The sequence below is a fragment of the Agelaius tricolor genome, unplaced genomic scaffold (assembly GCF_023055355.1).
Source record: "Agelaius tricolor isolate 1412-34295 unplaced genomic scaffold, bAgeTri1.0.p SCAF_1, whole genome shotgun sequence".
NCBI lineage: Eukaryota > Metazoa > Chordata > Aves > Passeriformes > Icteridae > Agelaius > Agelaius tricolor.
In genome coordinates, this window is record NW_027269261.1 from 49,788,211 (window position 1) to 49,806,839 (window position 18,629).

At 37.3% G+C, this 18,629-nt stretch overlaps 1 protein-coding gene across 4 annotated transcripts in view; it reads right to left on the reverse strand.

The window, feature by feature from the left end:
* Positions 1-18,629, reverse strand: part of UTRN (utrophin) — a 339,422-nt gene that overhangs the window by 180,040 nt on the left and 140,753 nt on the right. For all 4 annotated transcript variants that reach the window (XM_071433386.1, XM_071433396.1, XM_071433405.1 and 1 more), the window contains 7 exons: positions 18,302-18,451; positions 17,073-17,157; positions 15,365-15,570; positions 14,106-14,223; positions 10,736-10,941; positions 9,096-9,250; positions 3,678-3,867 (listed from right to left, as the gene is read on the reverse strand). In XM_071433386.1, the coding sequence (XP_071289487.1) occupies positions 3,678-3,867; positions 9,096-9,250; positions 10,736-10,941; positions 14,106-14,223; positions 15,365-15,570; positions 17,073-17,157; positions 18,302-18,451 (1,110 nt within the window). The remainder of the gene's footprint in view (positions 1-3,677; positions 3,868-9,095; positions 9,251-10,735; positions 10,942-14,105; positions 14,224-15,364; positions 15,571-17,072; positions 17,158-18,301; positions 18,452-18,629) is intronic.

The following is an 18,629-nucleotide window of genomic DNA, read 5'->3' on the forward strand; positions in this document are numbered from 1 at the left end:
TTTTAAAGCAAAATTAGTCAAGGGGATCTAAAGGATCCCACTTGCACCAGAAAGTAGCAATGTTTTTCACAAGTCATTTCCAATTAAATATTTTCCAGAATGACTTTAGACAAGAAAAAGATAGGGTTTTGACAAAGTAAAAGCATACAGTTGCATCATCAACCCCTTCTCTAAGTCATTCTTGAATCCAAAGAGCGACCATAATTTTGATTCATTTCCCATGACAAAGCAGAATTATTTAAGCCATCTAAGGATGATGATAGGATGTTCACGAGCATGGAAGTGGTTTCCTACCAGCAAGGCACTCCCAGTGCAATACAGCCAACATACCCCTACGTGTAGCAAAACTGCAGCATAGCCAAAGCCAGCTACTCATTGCTTCCAAAGGTGCTTTGATGAATCTACTTAAATCTGTAGCAGAAGGGCTGCTGTAGCAAAGGTTCAGGGAGGCCTGAACACAGTAGGTGAAGTACCAATCATATGATTTAAAGTGCATATTTCCACATGAAAAGGTCCCTACACATTTCAAGCACATCAATCAGCACAATATGCAGGCAACAGCTATCCTGACAAGTTTGTATGATCCAAAATAATGCACAGCTTAGATGTCAGTGCATTATACACTGCTTTGCTTCTTCTAAGGCACTTTCCTAGGAAGGAGATGAATGCAAGGTTCAGGTTCTTCATACAGGACATTTAAAAACTCTTCCCATCTAATTCTGTGAAGACAACCTTTTCATCTTTATTTTTAGGACTGAATCAATGTTTCTACCACTCTTCCACATAAACCCCATTTCCCTTTGACACTTTTTTGATGTGTCCACAACAATAACAATATCATTTTGAACAGATAAACAGATACACAGATTCCATGCTATATATAGAAATCTTACCATCTGTATTCACCTTGCCAGACACACTGTCTTTTCTCATCTTCATGACTTATTTGAACTATTCCTCTGCATGCCACTGCTCCTGGCTTACATCCCTTCCACTAGAAGCCTGCTTCTTTAACTTTCCAGATTGAGTGTACCATTATTAGCTGACACGCTTTTACCAAATATCTTTTAAGGAAACCTGTGAAGCAGCAGAACTCTGAAACCATGGAAGCATTCAGAAATGACTGTGCAAAAGCCCAAACTTCTTCTGTGCAAGAAAGACCCCACAGTCCACACCCTCCTTACTTCCTTCTACTTTTTATCTTCCCAGATCTTTCCATTTACGAGTTTGAATCAAGCAGTGAGACAAAATAGCCAGACACTACTTATGGTAACTTCTTTTAAAATACAACAAAATTTTTTAATTATTTTGAACACCTTTACAAGTATAGGCCCAGGATTTCATATACCTTGCATTACTTCTTACTATTTCCTAGCTTATTTTCTGCATCTTTTTTCAAATTAGGTTTTAATCTCTTCCAAGTCACTGCTAAAAATTTTCCAAAACAGACTGTAGTGTTTTGGCACTAACCTGAATGGAAAAACTTCTAGAAGTTTTAGATACTGAGAGAATTAATTGAACTGACTGATGATATAATTTAGATGTCTCCTTTTTAAAAAGACATTGCAACCACACTCAAAGTCTTCATTATTTGCATAGCACTGTTGCTGGCGTCAGGTATCACAATGAAAGACAAAACAAAGCCTCAGATCATTGATTCCACTGTAGAGTGACTTGAGCTGCAGCCAAATAAGGTAGGCCCAAAATGTAATGGAGGATAGTCCTCCCATGCATGCACAGATGCCAGTTTAACAGATGATCCTATTTTGAAAATGCATGACATGTAACAGCAGCAAAAATAACAAATTCATCACCTTTTGTCTAGGTTCAGCTCTCTTCACCTAGAATTTATCACACATTGAACTCATAGAAAAGTTTTACTTAATGCACAGGTCTTGGGAGCAGAGGCATCTTCACACACAGCAGAGAAGGTTATAAACCCTGCATTCTTAAAACCATTTAACCACTAACCATAAAACCAATACTTTACATATTCAACAAGGCACCAAGAGAACAACACTCATTTTACACCACTTAAGGGGGGAAGAAAAGGAAATTATCTTTGTCTAATCAGATAATAAGCTTAAGAACTCGCAAAGGAGTGGGCTTGATCTTTTGAGGTACAGCAAGATGTTGGAACTTCATTTTGTTTTCAGAAGTGCAACAAATACTTGAAAACAAATACTTGAAAACTTAAACAGCGATTTTGGAGTCATGATATTAATGTCTTCATTTACATTTAAAGACGGTAAGATGGTAGGGGACAGGGTCCATTCTGGAAGTCATTATGCTATGACAGTCTTGGATATGCTCCACTTCCTAGGGTAGCCAGAAAAGGCTTACCATGTTATGTGAGGTCATGGGTGAGTTAAGTGATGATACTTCATGTGCACAATATCAAAGATATGGACAATATCAGGTACCAGATGCTGAACCAGGGAAGATCAGCACCTCCACCTGCCTTTTCAGCCAGCATGCAAAGTCAGGAGTTGGTCATAGACCTTCTCTCACAGCAGTCTTGCACAACAGTTCTCCCCTCACGCAGCACAACTCAGGCAATTTTAATCAGATTGCAGCACAACAAAGAATGGCAAACAACCTTCCACACACACAGTGCTTCACAGCCACACAGAGCCAACAAACAAATTGTGAAATAACAGCTGTATCTTGGTGTTAACTACACAGAATGCAAGGTAATGCAGAAATAAGTCTATTTACACAAAGCACTACTTCCTGTGGTTCACTGCCTGTGCCGTTTTAGCTCTTCCACCTCCAATACATCGCAGTAGTCGGAAGCAGCACCAATAGAAAGCATAACATTAAGCTCTAGGTGTCACCACTACATACTAGGCTCAGCATTTCACAAAAAGCCACATCTCTACAGATGAGTTACCTGACTGACTAGAATAATTCGGTGAGTGACATACCATCTTCAAAAGATACAAGCTTCCACAAAACATTGTGCTCTTACTATGACTAGCAAGAATAACTTGCTATCAGATATTTTCAACAGTCTTGTTTCATTTCAATTCTGAGTAGACTTGTTCAGATTAAGAGTACTACTAAAAGCAACATCTTTTTTTCATTATAAGCTGCTCAAACCCACTTAGATCACAGGTGACATTAATCCAAACACAGAGTGCAGGATTCAATAAGTGGTGTCAGTTAAACTCCTCAGTCATTTCCAAGGTTTCCAGTCTGGGGCCTGAACAAGAAAGAAGGCCACCTGGGGAGCTGCTGGGCAATAGGAGAGGGAGAAAAGGTAACCCAAGCACAACAACTTCTTGGATTGCTAAAAAAGCAGGAGGAAGGTGGCAGACAGAAATAGGAGAGAGTGCAGCCCAGGAGGGCTTTACTTGGAGGGAAGTAGATTAAATTGTTTGGTTGAAACAATCACACAACATGACTTGGTTTAATGAAGCGTACACTTCCTGAATACAGTCACCCTCCAAGGACATTTAAGAGCCCTCAGTGCCAAAGACATACACAAAAATATGTGCTTCAAACCTTAGGAAGACAAATCTGCTTCTTTCATACACCTGACTTCTAAAACACTGTGTTTTAGGAAACACCTTTCAATACGCTGCAGCTTTCTCCAAGCAAGTAGATAGCTTTTCTTTATAACATTCGCCATTGAGAGAAAACCTGAATATCAGCAATATTATTTAGTTTCTCACCTGCATTTGCTTTCTGAGCTCCCTTATGTAGACACTGTCCTGAGCAGTGTTCTCACGCTCGGATGCATCTGCCAGAACATTTACCGTTGTCTCTGCCTCTTGAATCCACTTGAGGAAGCTCTCCAGATCCTTCTGTGAGGCCTGTACTGTCTTCATCTCTGTCTCCAAGAAATTCTGCCTATCAACAGCTCTGAAAACAAGACAAGTGTCAGAATATTCCCCCATAAGATACAACATTATATACATCATAATGAAACTGCTAAAAGGAAATCTGAAATGCATCTCTAGTAAGAACAGAGATACAGCTTGTTTTATCATACTTTATATCACTGTTTTTAGTGCATCTATAGTCACCCACAGATGTCCTGAACTGGTTATACATTTGACAGACCCTTTTCTAAAAGGCATGCAGTAAAAACTCAGTTACTAGGTTTTCTTTTTAGAGTGTTACCATCATCAACTTATGCTAGTCCAAAGGGTAGAAGTGTTATTGCCATGTGTGATAAATGGGCTTTTCCACATCAACAAAAAACATATGGAGTAGAAGCACTGAGTGCTTGGGGTATTTTTGTTCCTCTTTTACAGTGAGCAGAAACACTGCCATAAATTCTTAAGAGTTAAAGTGCTAAGGGATGAAAACTCAGATACCTGGTTCTTTCTGCTAGAAGACTTTTGACACAATCACTCAAACAAATAGAATAATAGACTGCCATCAAAAACATGCTCAACTGACTTAAAAAAAGACTGGTAGAATATGGTCCAAATAATTTTCAATAATCCAAAAGACTTCTAACTGATACAAACACTAAAGTTTGTGTCTGTAAGGGGATTTTTTTCATGTAATAACAATATAATATGAACATTTTATCAGCAACTTCAAATAATTTCCTAGGAAAAAAATCACCTTATAGTTCTGCATAACAGTTCTGTCTTCTAGTGATTGAAATGAAACTATCCCACACCAGAACACTGTAAAGAAATCTCTAACAGAGCTAACAGCTAGAATGCTTCTGCTGAGTAAGTAGTTAAATTTTATTTTCACATCAAGCACTAGCTGTATTATAATATTTTAGGAGTAAAGTGATACTTAATTTCAAGATAGACAAGGCCAAAACACTCAGCATTTGGTATTTCCATGTTTCTCCAGACAGGTCCAAATTTGTGTCTTCTGCATCCTCCCATCTACTTCAGCTTTCTTTCCTCCTTTTCATGCTGTGCTGCTCAGCAGTATGAAGGAATAACTATGTTTCGAATTGTGAATTTCAAAAGTAGTTAAAATATTCCTTTTAGAAAAGAAGCAGTGGGTGTTCAGTACCATTCAGGATGACATTTCAAAGCAAGTAGCCTGGTTTACTAGCACATCAGATGAGACAGCTACAAGTAAAAGCTGTCCTCTTTCAAGGACTGTGAGGAAATCTCATGCAACCCCAATTCCACCAGGCTCACATTTCTAAGTTTTAGCATAACCAACTAAACTTTTTAGAAACAATTTGCTCCAAGATAGTGTTGCAACCCCTATTTTAGAAGCTTTGGTCTTACACCACTTGCTAATTGCTTTAGCCAAAATAAGACGCTAAGAATTGCTCCTGACTTTGTGCTTGCCCAAGTTTTGGTGACTAGCAAATGACTAGGAGAGCAAGAAGTTTTCATTCTTGTTTCTCACTTGCAGCTGGAATGCTTCACCCAGTCTTGAGAAAAAATACATAGCATGATAGGGATAACAAGTAGTTTGATAGATATTGTCCAGGAAAGATAATAGGCACCAGCTAAAAAATTAGAGGACACCAAGGAACTGTGAGAAAAATGTAAAGTAAAAGCAGTTATGAGCTCTAACTTCAAAATCCTCTCCCTCTGCAGGGATTTTCTTTCCTAGCAGGGGGTTAAGGCCAAAGGTGGAAGAACAGGAGTGACAGCAGGAAGAACAGACTGGTAATAAAGGTGACCTTCAAAGGAAAAGAACAGCCCCAAAGGATGAAACACTAAGTGACCCAGATCTCTAAGTAGTGATGTATTAGATAGGAATTGAGACAACTTGAACTTTGAAGTTAACAACATTCATTGAAGAATATTGTCTTCATCCTAAAGTTTTAATTTCTCGAGCCTTCTGCTTGGTCGAGCTTTAAGGAAAGAATGAAATCCTATTACTGATCCACTGCTGCCATACTAAATTAAAGCTGAAAAACAATCCTGCTGCTACATACATACAAATTTACAACTAATGTCCTAAGATTACATAGGTGTTTTTAAAGATGACATGTATAGCAAGCAGTAGTGAGCAACACTTTAAAAGAGCAGATGGAAATATTTTCCTCCCCTGCTAGTAAAGACCTCAAACATAAAATACAAAATAGAAAATTTTTTTACAGGAGAATTCTGTACTGCAGCTTAAAAACTAACCCATGCTATAAAAACATAACTCAGATTTTCAAATAATTCTGACACAATTAGAGCAGCCTCAAAAGACAGAGGATCTGTATATCTTCCAGGCTGCAAGAACTAAATGTGAGGAGAAGCTGGAGAATTATTTTCAAATGTAGCTAACCTATACAGTGATAGTGGAGAAAGTCTACATAGATTCTATTGGCAAACATGCACCCAAGAAAAAATTGTTACTCTATTATTTAAGTTTTCATGGCTCTGTTTCAGGTTTCTGTTCCACCCAATTATTTTTCCAGATTTATACTAAAAATCTGCAATGCATACATGTGTGTGATCAAAAGAAATTCAGAAACTAACATCTGAGACAGTACAGAAAGCAACTATAACCCATTACCAAGGCAGCACAAACACCTAGAATGACTATGGTTTCACCCTAAAGTATAAAAGTAGAACATAAATAGCCACTGGGCAAAGTATCCAATTTACACAATGTCAAACTGGGGACCTTCAATCTCTTAATGCCATCAGTTTAAAATAAGCTTCTTCACTTTACATGCCCTGGCTACAGTTTTCCTGGTGGCGTTCTTATGGTGACCAGAACCATAATCCTTCCAGGATTATGATGATCCTATGAAGGACCCTTTCCACAGGGTCCTTCAAGTGTGAGTGGGGGGAACAAACTGGTATTTTAAAGCATTATGCTATAAATACAGATTTATTCTTATAGAAGCCATAGGGCTATATGTCCACTCTATGTATAAGCCTTACATGTCTGAACATCTGTCACAAAAAGTAAGCCTCATCACTGGTATTTCTATTTATTGCATTTAAAGCAAGTATAAAAACCTTCATCCTGTTGAAACAGTGCTTTCACTGCACATTCTCCCCTTTTAATTCTACTGTGCTGCTCAGATGGGGTTACACTGAGCAGCTCCACATTGGCTACCCGCTGGCTCTCAGAGTTGTCCCTTACATTCTGCCACTAGTTAATAAACAAAGCAGATATTCACCTTCCTTAGGCTGCAGACTTCAAACAGTAGCCCCAGTGATAATTAAGGAGCTTCAGTTATACACAACAAAATGCAGTAGCTTATTATTTTAGACTTTAAGCAGATTCAAAACTAATTAGAGGCTTCCAGGCAGGAGCTCTTCTTTCTGGTCACCTTCTCTGAATAGTGGGCAGTTTTATGCCAGCTCTAGCCATAGCACTGCAAAGTCTGAATGTGAATGAGACTAATGCAGAGTTTTAGTCTACTGTCAATGCTAATCCAACAAGGAGCTGTTTTCCCTCATCCTCTAATTAACCGGGAAACAAGCTGCCACATCCAAAGCACAAAATGACAGAAGAACAATTTTCCTCCAAGGAAGGATAGGATGACATTCTACTCTGCTTCCTTCATTACCTGCTTACTGAGAATAGTCCTGCTGAGGAGGCCTTGGGGGTGCTGGTGGGTAGGAGGCTGGACATGACCCAGTAATGTGTGCCTGCAGCCCAGAAAGCCAGTCATGTTCTGGGCTGCATCCAGAGCAGGGTGGGCAGCAGGGCAAGGGAGGGGATTCTGCACCTCTACCACACTCTGGTGAGATCCCACCTGGAGTGCTGCATCCAGCTCTGGGACCCCAACATAAGAAGGATGTGGACATGTTGAAGTAGATCCAGAGGAAAAACTAAAACATTCTGAGAGCTGGAGAACCTCTCCTATGAGGAAAGGTTGAGAGAGTTGGAGCCTGGAGAAGCAAAGGCTCCCAGGGGACCTTACAGCCTTCAGGGACCTTCAGGCCTTGCAGAGCCTGAAGGGGGCCTACATGAAACATGGAGAGGGACTTTTTGCAAAGGTATATAAGGACAGGACAAGAATAATGGCTCTAAACTGAAAGAGGGCACATTTAGTTTAGCTATTAGGAAAAAATTCTTCACTGTGAGGGTGGTGAAGCACTGGAACAGGAGAAGCTGTGAATGCCCCATCCCTGGCAGTGTCCAAGGCCAGACTGAATGGGGCTTTGAGCAATCTGATCTAGTGGATTGTGGTCTACCCATGGCAGGGGGGTTGGAACTGGATTATCTTTAAGGCCCCTTCCAGTTCAAACCATTCTCTAATTTCACAAGTTCTGTGATGCTCTCCTCCTCTCACTCCTCAAGAGATAACATCTCCTTAAGCTTTAATAAGTAGGCTTATCATTCCTTTAACTGATATCCCATTCCAAAAGCAGCTGCTTCTTTCACATGCACATGTATACATACAGACTTTAGTTGTCATCTTCCCCACTTCCACATAAAGAGGATCAATTTTTCCTTCTCTCCATCTAACCACAATGCATATAGACTTTTAGATTTCAGAGTCAGACACTATTCTAAATCTTAATCGTCTATCAATACCAAACACGCAAAAGAATTTCTGCAGAAATTAGATTATCCTGCAGGAAAAAAAAATTATGCATAGGAAAATATCACATTTTCATTGAGACATATCTTCAGATACATCTTAAATAGAGGATTAATAAAAAGAAGTTTCAATTAAGTCTCAATTCCTATAGCACAAGTATTTTCCAGATGAGAGTACTGGAAGGATTGCACTTGAGAACCCAAAGCACAGCCCCATTCTGGGGAAGTTTCCATTAGATGAAAGGCCATAAGCAATTCATGCATGGGAAGATGAAGCTGAACACTTACAGCCTTACAAAAAGGAAGGACAATAACAAATCACAAATACATAAATCATACCAGCAATAAAGAATAAGAGAGGAACTTTGAAAGACAGAGAATAATAGCCACAGGAAAACCTGAAACCAAACACGAGAAGTTTCTTCTTTTTCTGCTTAAAAATATAGCACATAAATGGGAAGTCATACAGAAGCTTTCCATTGAGAACTGTGGGAATTTCAATCATGAAAAGAGCTTGACTGCAATTGACTAATTATCTCCAGCAGCACTAAATGCTGCACTAAAGCACACAGAGAAGAGACTACAATACACATGTATACAGAGAATGCAAGTTTAAGGCACAAGCTGCTACATATAGAGTGAAACCTTGTAGTTACCTTTGGTTGAGATTAACCCAGCAAGTGTTCATTTGGTCAGTAGTTTCCTTCACCTTCCTTGAGTCATCATCACGATACTCTCGAAGTAGTTTATTAGAAAGATCATTGAATGCTGCTACTGTGATGTCACCTCTATGCAAATCCTGTACCAACAGCTAAAAAGCAGTGCCAAATGAGACAGATTAAAATGAGACTATTTCTCATATTATGCATTTTATCACACATTATAAACCTCTCATTTTTTCCTCTTTTCTAAAAAGAAAAATGTGCACATTTTTCATCTAGGGGTAAAACCTTACAGAGAAAATCTACAGATATTAAATGTCCTGATAATGAACTAATCAAAGCATAAATAGGTGAGAAAAAGCTGCATTTGCCAGAACTGCCAAAGGCTAGAGAAATCCTCTTTTATAGTCTACTGGCAACAGAAATAAAAATACTTCTGTATTTTGAGTAGCAGGAATAAGTTTGAATTATTATAATAGCAATAAAAGCAGCATTTAAAAGCAGCATAAATTAAATGTGCAGTATGAGAATTTGATTTCATTCTTTGGGGTTTTTGGTTTTGGTTTTTTGTTTGTTTAAAATTAAGGAAATACATTAGAAAGGTTTCTTTATTGTGGCAAGATATTTACAACGTGCCTTGACTTCAGAGAACTTAAACTCATTTCAAAATGAAAAAGAGTATTTGCATATATATATATATCCAGTTGCACATTATGGCCTCTGTTTGGGCATGGACCTGCTTTCACTTAAGAAAACAAAGTAGACCTAATAGTCCATTTCTATTTCCTGCTTATGCAGAGATAGACACTAGTCAGATAGCTGTGCAAAGCACACAGCTTTACTGTCTACTTAAACAGCTATGGATTGGTAAGCAATTCTCACAATCATACTCCATGCCTCTTTCACTACTCAGCTGCATCCCTACATTGCCCCTTCATGAATACATATGTGCATATATATATATATATATGTATATATATGCACATATATATTTTAAACTCTAGTATATCCCTGTTCTAAATACTGCAATGGCAAGAGCCTCTACTCACTGCTTTGTGTCTTTAGTTCTCATACTGTGCCACCTACAGCCCACCCTTTTTCTGACAGCCACCAGGACAAAGGACACTAGACTTACAGATTTATCACAGCATGCTTGATATGATATAAAAAGCATCAAAGATTGCATGAAATAAAAAAATAATTTAAAAAAAGCATTGGATATGCCTGGCACCCACCAGATGTGAAACTCAGGAGAATTTTAAATATCTTAGTCCATTCCTTGACTTACTAAGCTACTGTTAAATATTTCTATGCAGTCAATTCTGTAGCAGTATCATTACATTTTAATTGGTCTGGGGTTCAAGCTTTTTGCATAATATCATTTCTTTGATGCTAAATTATACTAATTTCAACTAAGCTTTAAAAGGCACACATGCCACCTGTTTACTTCCCAAAATGGGATTCTTGGGTAGTCTGATATATTGAAAAACATAGACAATTAAAATATCATGTCCAAAAAAAACCAGAAAATAGTACAACAACTAAATTGCAAATCCACTCATCAATTGACTGTAGTAGCATTACACGGACTCAGGAACCTGGTATGGGAAAAAAGTAAGCATAAGTGGTCTTACTTTGCTCTCTGCAATCTGTTTGGCAAGCATCTCTTTTGGGGCCTGCAGGAGCACTCGCAGGCGGATCTCGCACTGCTCCATGAGGTGCTCCATCTCCTGCCTCTGCTCGTGCCACTGCAGGCTGTCTGCCAGCATGTGCTTCAGCTGCTGCTGCCGCACCTCCACGCTGTGCTGGGTGCTGTCCCACTGGCTCTTCAGCTTCTCCACTGCAGAGGACAACACACAACATGAAAAGTATGAGGCAAGTGAAAAAGTAGCCATAACTACCTCCCACTTTTCAGGGCAAAAAGCAATAATATAACAAATTCTCAAATACAATAGTCTCAATATTCAGTATTTTAGTTCCCCGTCTAGTTGACATAGTCACAGAAGCAAATGAAAAAACCAGTTGTTTGGCTTCCTCTTGTTTGAGTAGGACATCGTACAAGTAACAACTATTATTTCTGATACATTTCAAAGTCATTATTCACTTTCAAAGTACACACATATAGGAAACTTTACAGAGATATGCCAGCAGCAGGGCTCCAAGGAGCACAATTTTAGGGTGATTTTAGGATAATAGTACCAATAAGTCATCTTTGTGCATCTATAACTTAAACCAGTACAAACAAGTAAATAAATACTGTTTTGACAGCTTGTACAAAGCAAACTGAGCATTTGTGACCACTGTCTCAAGGCACCTGTATTGCAATTTTGGCAAATGTAAAAACATTCTACAAGGTAGTAACAAACTACTTTGGCAATTTAACTCCACCACAGGTTTCTACAGAATTTAGTAGATTACACAGCAGAAGAGAAGTTATTGGTTACACCCTACTCTCTTCAGGTGGAAGGAATTCCATTTCTCTCTCAATAAATAATGTATAAACACACTTAACCTCTAATAAACAAGGAGTGAAAAACACAACATAAGAGCCTAGAACAAAAATAGTGCATCACAAAAAGCGGTGAATCTGTCTTTGGAGAGAAATGCATGGCATCATACTTTTTCCTAGATACTTAAAGACCATTAAAACAAGTGTATTACTTGAAAGTCTATAGCAGTGGAAACAGGTTTTTCTACTACCTGTTGTGACAGTTACAGGGAACAAATTATATCACTAAAGAATGTGATAAAAAAGAATGTTGTAAAAAAGTTAATGGGAAAAAGCAGAACCAAAAAAGACTAAGATGGATTTCTTGAGCATCTCACTACTCTGATCAGAAACAGGTACACAGTATGTAAGACTAAGACCAATGTATTTATTTTAACAGTAAGTACACAATTTTATTAAAAAATTAACAATCTTGACGCTCAAGTCACTTCAATTTTCCATGAAGAAAAATGCTAACAGTTGCACTTAAATTGAAACCATTTAAGTGGTATACATTTTTTTAACCTTTTGCAATTATACAAAGCCATTGTGCTTCATCTGCTTGAAAAAATCTCTTAACTTTAATACATTCAACAATATTCTGTTTAGTTCCACAAAGCCCTCAAAGACTGGGGCAGCAAAGTCCACCTGTCAGAGTAAATATCACTACACCGGACTGGTAGACAAATCTAATAATTTGTGCAATATAGATTCATCCATTTCAACCCACAGGCAGCTTGTGGATTAATTTTCAAGCACAGATATTTGATTTTTACATAGTAGTATTGCTATTATAGAATGAATATTATTTATATATTTGTCTTATTAATGGACAGATTAACCTTACTCTCTACACTGATGACATATCTACCCTTTTTTCTACCTCTTGCAAAACAGAACAGAAAAATAGTGACATTCCTGGTAGCCTCAGAACTTGGTGGGTTTAAGAGGTAAGTTCCTAGAAAAAGTTGTTCTGAAAAACATAATTGAAAAAGTATGGGCACCAGCCTGATGTCACAGACAAAAAAACTAGAAAGAATTTCTGATGAGACTTTTTTCAATTCTAAGTGTCAATAAAGTTTCAATTCCAAGTGTCCCAAAAAATTGGGAGCAAAGTTCCAGAGAAGGAAGCTTTGTTATTTCTCTGCTCCTATCAATTTGAGCAATTATGCTTCATCTGATGACACACAGCAGACTCCCAGAAGGTTGTAGGACATTGGTACATTCTGATATATATTCAGTGTCTATACATACTCAGTGTTTAAACAAAGAGGGTGCTTAAGCAGCCCAGAGCTTCACTTTTCTTCAAAGAGCAAACTTTTCTTAACAAATATCAGTGGTAACAAAACCTTTAATTTTCATGTTTCATGACAGGCAGAAAATCTTCACACACATCTAAAGTATCTACTGGAAGCCTAATCCATGGCACCACATACAACTTCTCTTTTCCCACCCTGGATACACACAACTATAGGGGAACTCAAACTTCCAACACAGTTCTTTACTTCTTGTTCAGCTTTTCTGAAGAATCCAGAACATTTTGTGACTGACCCCATGTCCCCTTGTTGACTGACTCCCATGGTTATTGTCCTGCCCTGAGTTTCCACCTCACCCTTAGTTCTGAGTGACTGCAAAACTAAGTTTCTTCTTTGAATCTTACTGCCCCTACCAGTCTATAGTCTGTGAACCTCAGACAGAAGATGTCATCTCATCAGACCCCCAGAAAAACCACCCATCTCTGGGCTTCCCATCTGACCACATCATCTCCATCAAGTCTTATGGACACCAAAGAAACTAATGCAGATGGAGTAAAGGAAAAATACATTACAGAGGAGAACATTAAAAAAAATCTTTCCATTTTTACTTCTAACTATGGTATTCCCTGCTGCATGAATTTTCTAATCTTAGCAACCAGCAAAGATTAAGACTTCAAAAAACAGACTGTCCATTAGTTTCAAATTGAGACAATTGTACATTTCTAAGGTACCAGTAAAATAAATTTTCAAAGGGAGTGGAGACCTTTTAATTGGAAATTAAATTTTCAAGTACAGTTCAGTTAATTAAAATCTCTAGTCTCAGTGAACAATTTTCAAAGTACACACACAAAGTCATTGTCCTAAAGTCAACACATTCATGTTTTCAATTGTCCAGTGTCTCAGAGTTCAACAAAAAAAGAAACATTATTAGCTCCATTTCTCAATAAATAAAATCCTCATCCCTGGGTCTGCAGCTGTGAAGCAACCCAAATGCTTCATAAAATATTTCAAAATCCCAGCAAAACTATTGACCTTCATACTTGAAAAAACAGCCAAGCAAAAAAACAAAAGGCAATTCTTGTTCCAGGAATTTTCATTAGACTGTTTAAGTGAAATGAAAGCCACATAATTGCCAAGTTTTCTTTTCTTTTTCAAGGAAGGCAACTTCAGCTATGCTCAATCAATTTTAGAAAAAGATATGAAGATTTTTTTGGTGCCATGAAAACAATGTATTTGCAAACACAGGATGGATAAACTTACTTTTTTCTGTGATCTCTGTCCTAATGTCTGAACTGGAAGTTTTATTTTTCAAATTCTGAGCCAATGTAAAAACAGAATCAAGCTGAGGGTGCCGATGGTCCATATCTGCATTGGTTATCTGTTTTTAAGTCCAAAATGTAGAAAATAGTTAAATTCATCTGTATTATTTAGGTAAAAAAATATACATGCCCCCACAACTATACAGCTGGTCCCATCATTATGGTGACCCTTGAACTGTCACAGAATTATAGCACTGCTTTAAAAAGCTAATATATTGTAAATTGCAGTTACTGAAAATCCAGAGGTGAAGGTTAACCTATACAAACCACATCATTACCACAGCTGTTGCACAATGTTTTCCAATATCTATTTTTCATAGACTTATATGAAAATAAGTTTCCATAACTTATTTTTCTCCTAACCAAGCTGGCACCATTTATATATATCAGAAGCAACAGTGGGTGCAGGGAGAAAGTGAAGAACAACAACTGGAAGGAACAATCAGACTATATAATATTGCTCTATAAACCTTTGTTCTCTGTATGTACCAGAATATTACAAGTATTATGCAGTTAAAAGAAAGTGTTTCCAAAGCTACATCACATTATTATTCCAAATTCCAGACTATGTGAGATACTCACAGAAACACTTTAGCACTTGTTTAGCCTACAGCTCTTACTCTACACTTAGTTAATTGACATTAAGTCAAATAAAATTAACCTTAACAGCCACATACATCTCACTTATACTGCCCTTAGTCATGGTTCAACATGGCATGAGCTATCAACAGAAATAAACATTTACATCATAAGCATTTATGTTACAACTTTTAATCCTCTTAGCATGTCTCTGGAAATCAGTTTAGTGTAACTACAGCAAACAAAACTCATTAGAAACCAGTAAAGAGTGAATCAAAGATCACCCACTAAGCAGACATGAAGCTGCTCTGAATTCTTCCATGTAAGTCAACTATTACAAACCCCAAAAGATGTCAGGAGGTGTTCTCCAATTTCTTTGTTTTAAACAAAACAACAACTATGAGCTTAGCTCACATAGAGACACAAGAATAAACAGAAAATGGCTCTGAAGGAGAAAGGAGTATAATAGGAGCATTTAAAGTGTAACTTTCATGTTATGCATTTAGTTGCAGTCAGGGATTTTTTCCCCTTAAGCATGTTATTGCTTTCAGTTTCTTTAGTGAATGTAAGAACTATTAAAATGTGAAACAATTTTCTACTAGCCTTCACAAAAGCACATACTTTCATTCGTGTAATAGTCCGATTGATCTCTTCAGTATTTCCCACAGTGACTATGTTTGACTTGAGCATCTGGTCAATCAGTACCAGCCAGTCAGCCAGCTCAGTTCTAGTTTTGTCCAGATCAGCAGGTGCAGAAAGTTCCAAAGCCTGCTGAGTCTGAACAGGAATTTCCAATGAAGAAGATGCTAGCACCACCTTTTGGATATCTGAAACAGAGTGTGGGGGTTCTGTTAAAGAAAAAGTAGTCATGGCCACAGGAGCAGTTCTCAGAATCACAAGGGGCATTTTGTAATTCCTATAAATGTGCAACAGCATCTACAGAGAAACCACAGCAAAAATTGTATTTTAGCAACTAGAAATTAGGTAATGAGACCTATGCACCTTTAAGGCAGTTATTTGCTTACTGCATGCCAAAAAGACTCACCCAAATGATTCAGTCTAAATTCAAAATAAACAACAACAAAACTTGCAAAGACAAAATTACATTAAACCTAATGGAAAGAAGCTAAACACCCATTGACATTTATTAAGCATAAAACCCAATATTTTTGTTTAAGATAAACATCTAAAACTGTCTTCCTCAGTTTTGTCTTATGTAGCAAAAAGGTTTTCTCCACTCTTGGCTCAGAATTCACTTAAGTGCAAGTGAAGTTTCTGGACCAGATGCTTCATGGACTTGGCATTACATAAGTGTCTGAGGAAGGGACAGATGCCCACTAGTTCAGTCACATCTTTCTCTCTTTTTAACCTGACACAAGAAAGCAGTGAGAAATGAGCTGAATGAATAGTAAGATTCACTCCAGAAGTTGCATTCTAGTTCCAAGAAACACTAAGCTACATCAAGTTGGAGCATGAATATTTCACACTTCCCTCAAACAATGAAATATGGGAGTTTTGTTTAACAAGCACATTGTATGAAAGGAGAACAAGCTGAATTCAAGGTTTTAAAAGGATTAAAAAGAAGTTGGTTTGCCTCAAATTTTGTTTACTGATTCTGAAATTAAAAAAAAAAATAGAGATAATTCACTGAGGTTTGAGTTGCAAATTTTTTCAGGCAAGGGCTGTCATCTTTGCCTAAATTTCTGAAAGAGAGACCTGGGCATTTTATTTACAATCTGTATTTGCTGAATTGCCTCCAATAGCTTGAAAAAATGACCAGTGTCAGCATCTGATAAAAGAACACATATTTAGACAGCTTTCCCTAAAACATTCAGAAAGGTAAGTATCTAGCAGATAAGGGAAACCCATCTGCCCCCCTAACCAAGCCAAAAGAAGCAGAATGGCCTTCATTTATATGACTTCAAAAAATCCACATGCAAGAGATACCTTACAAATAATTAGCTGTATGGAAAGCTTCTAGCGGATCTTAATTAGTAAAAGGAATGACCACAAATCCACAGGAAACAAAACACAGAAAACGGTCTGTCACTGATTAGGAGGCCTAAGCTTTATAAAAATTTCTCCATTTCAAAACTCTTAGAGAACCTCCAAAAGACTCCCCCAGTCCTGAAGAGTAGAGTGACTTCTTCCCTACCCAAATATTCCCTCTCCCCCCAGCAATGAGAAGGCAGCCTCAAGCTCAGCACAATGCTTCAAAATTCCTTATTTGTCTAAGTTCATAGTTTTTTTTTTCTTTTTTAATTACTTTTGACTGCAAACAGGATTACACTCAAGACAATTAAGCAGAACAGAAAGAACAATCACTCACCAGGAGGCTTTGTTTTTGTAACAAAACAGGACTGCCCAACAAATGCCTCCAATTCTCTCACTTTGTCAGGCACTTCTCTGAACACCTACAGCCCAGCAAAGAGAAATAAAAATAGTAACACACTATATTAATGGCAATTATTGAAAGACAAAATATTCTACACCATGCCTCAGATATATTTTAATTATTTTTGGAAGGTATCCTCTAAAAAACAATAAAAACTTCAAGAGGTGCTAAAGTGTTTTTTCAATACATCCTAGAGTAACACCTAAATATTGAAAAGAAATAAATTGTTGTAGACAGGCTGCTTACATGGTTTTTACAGTCTAAGCACCAAAACTATAACTCATTATTTGAATATACTTTGAAGAAAAGATGATGCAAAGCATGATTTGTTGTCAGTCACACAAAGTAAAGAAATAGGGAACTGACAAAAGAAAAAGTGTTACAACTCCACTGTAGTGAAAACAAATGTGCCTATATGCTTTCTAAGTTTTTTAAAATCATTGATGAGAATGTAGTGCTCAAAGCAGTGGAGGAATCCTTATTTTCATGGCTGAGTTGGTTAAAACACATTTTTCTTTTTCTGAACTATCAAAAGCCCCTTTCCTCAATAATTCCTTACATCTGTCATCCATAAAATAATCTAAAATAATTTAATTTTTTCATTTGGATCTCCAGGCTTTGCTTGAAAAAAATCTTGCTTTACTCCAACCAGCCTTGCAAATGAGATTGAACACATGAGTTTCTAATTTACAGTAATGTTTAAGAAGAGTCCCAGACACACTTGGTAAGATTTTCTAAGTTCTACCACAGCTTCATTTCTTTTCCTCTTAACTGCTCCAAGCATTCAACTTTCCTACATGGCAAAGATTTACTCTAACTCTTAATTTCAAGTTAACACTTACTGTTTGACTCAAATAAACAAAATATTTTTGATCTAGCTGATACTTGTGATCCTTCTTTCAAAAAAAAGAAAAAAGCCAATACAAGAAAAAAGGAAACAGAAAAACCTAAGCTAACCAAATTAACTCAATCTGATGGAAAAATGTCCATCAGTATTTTCATGAGTAAGTGGTTTGGGGTTCATTTCCTGATCATGCCTCTATGGTTCCCTAATCATTTTATGTATATGCCACATGTCACAGATGCTTGAACAGGAAAACAACCATTCCAAGTATAGCATTCTGTTTTCAACCTCAGGTACCCAATGCTGAAGAAATGCACACCTTATTCCACCTCACATTGAGGGACCGCAGGCAATCAGAAAGTTTGTTTTTTTCCTGAAGATCAATATTTTTATCCAACAGTACTTCAGATTCAGTTCTGTTCAGCCATTCCAGTTTGTCACCCAGAACTTCCATCTCTTCACTTAAGACCTAAAATGGACAGAAGAGTTATAGACTGGAATAAAATGCATACATGCTTAATTAAAGGAGGAGGATCCAATATTAGGCATTTCCCTGAACATACACAGAGAAGTTTCTATTTTGGTTTCTGTGCTTGATCTAGAAATTATTGAAACATTTATTACCTTTATCACTTCCAGCATTTATA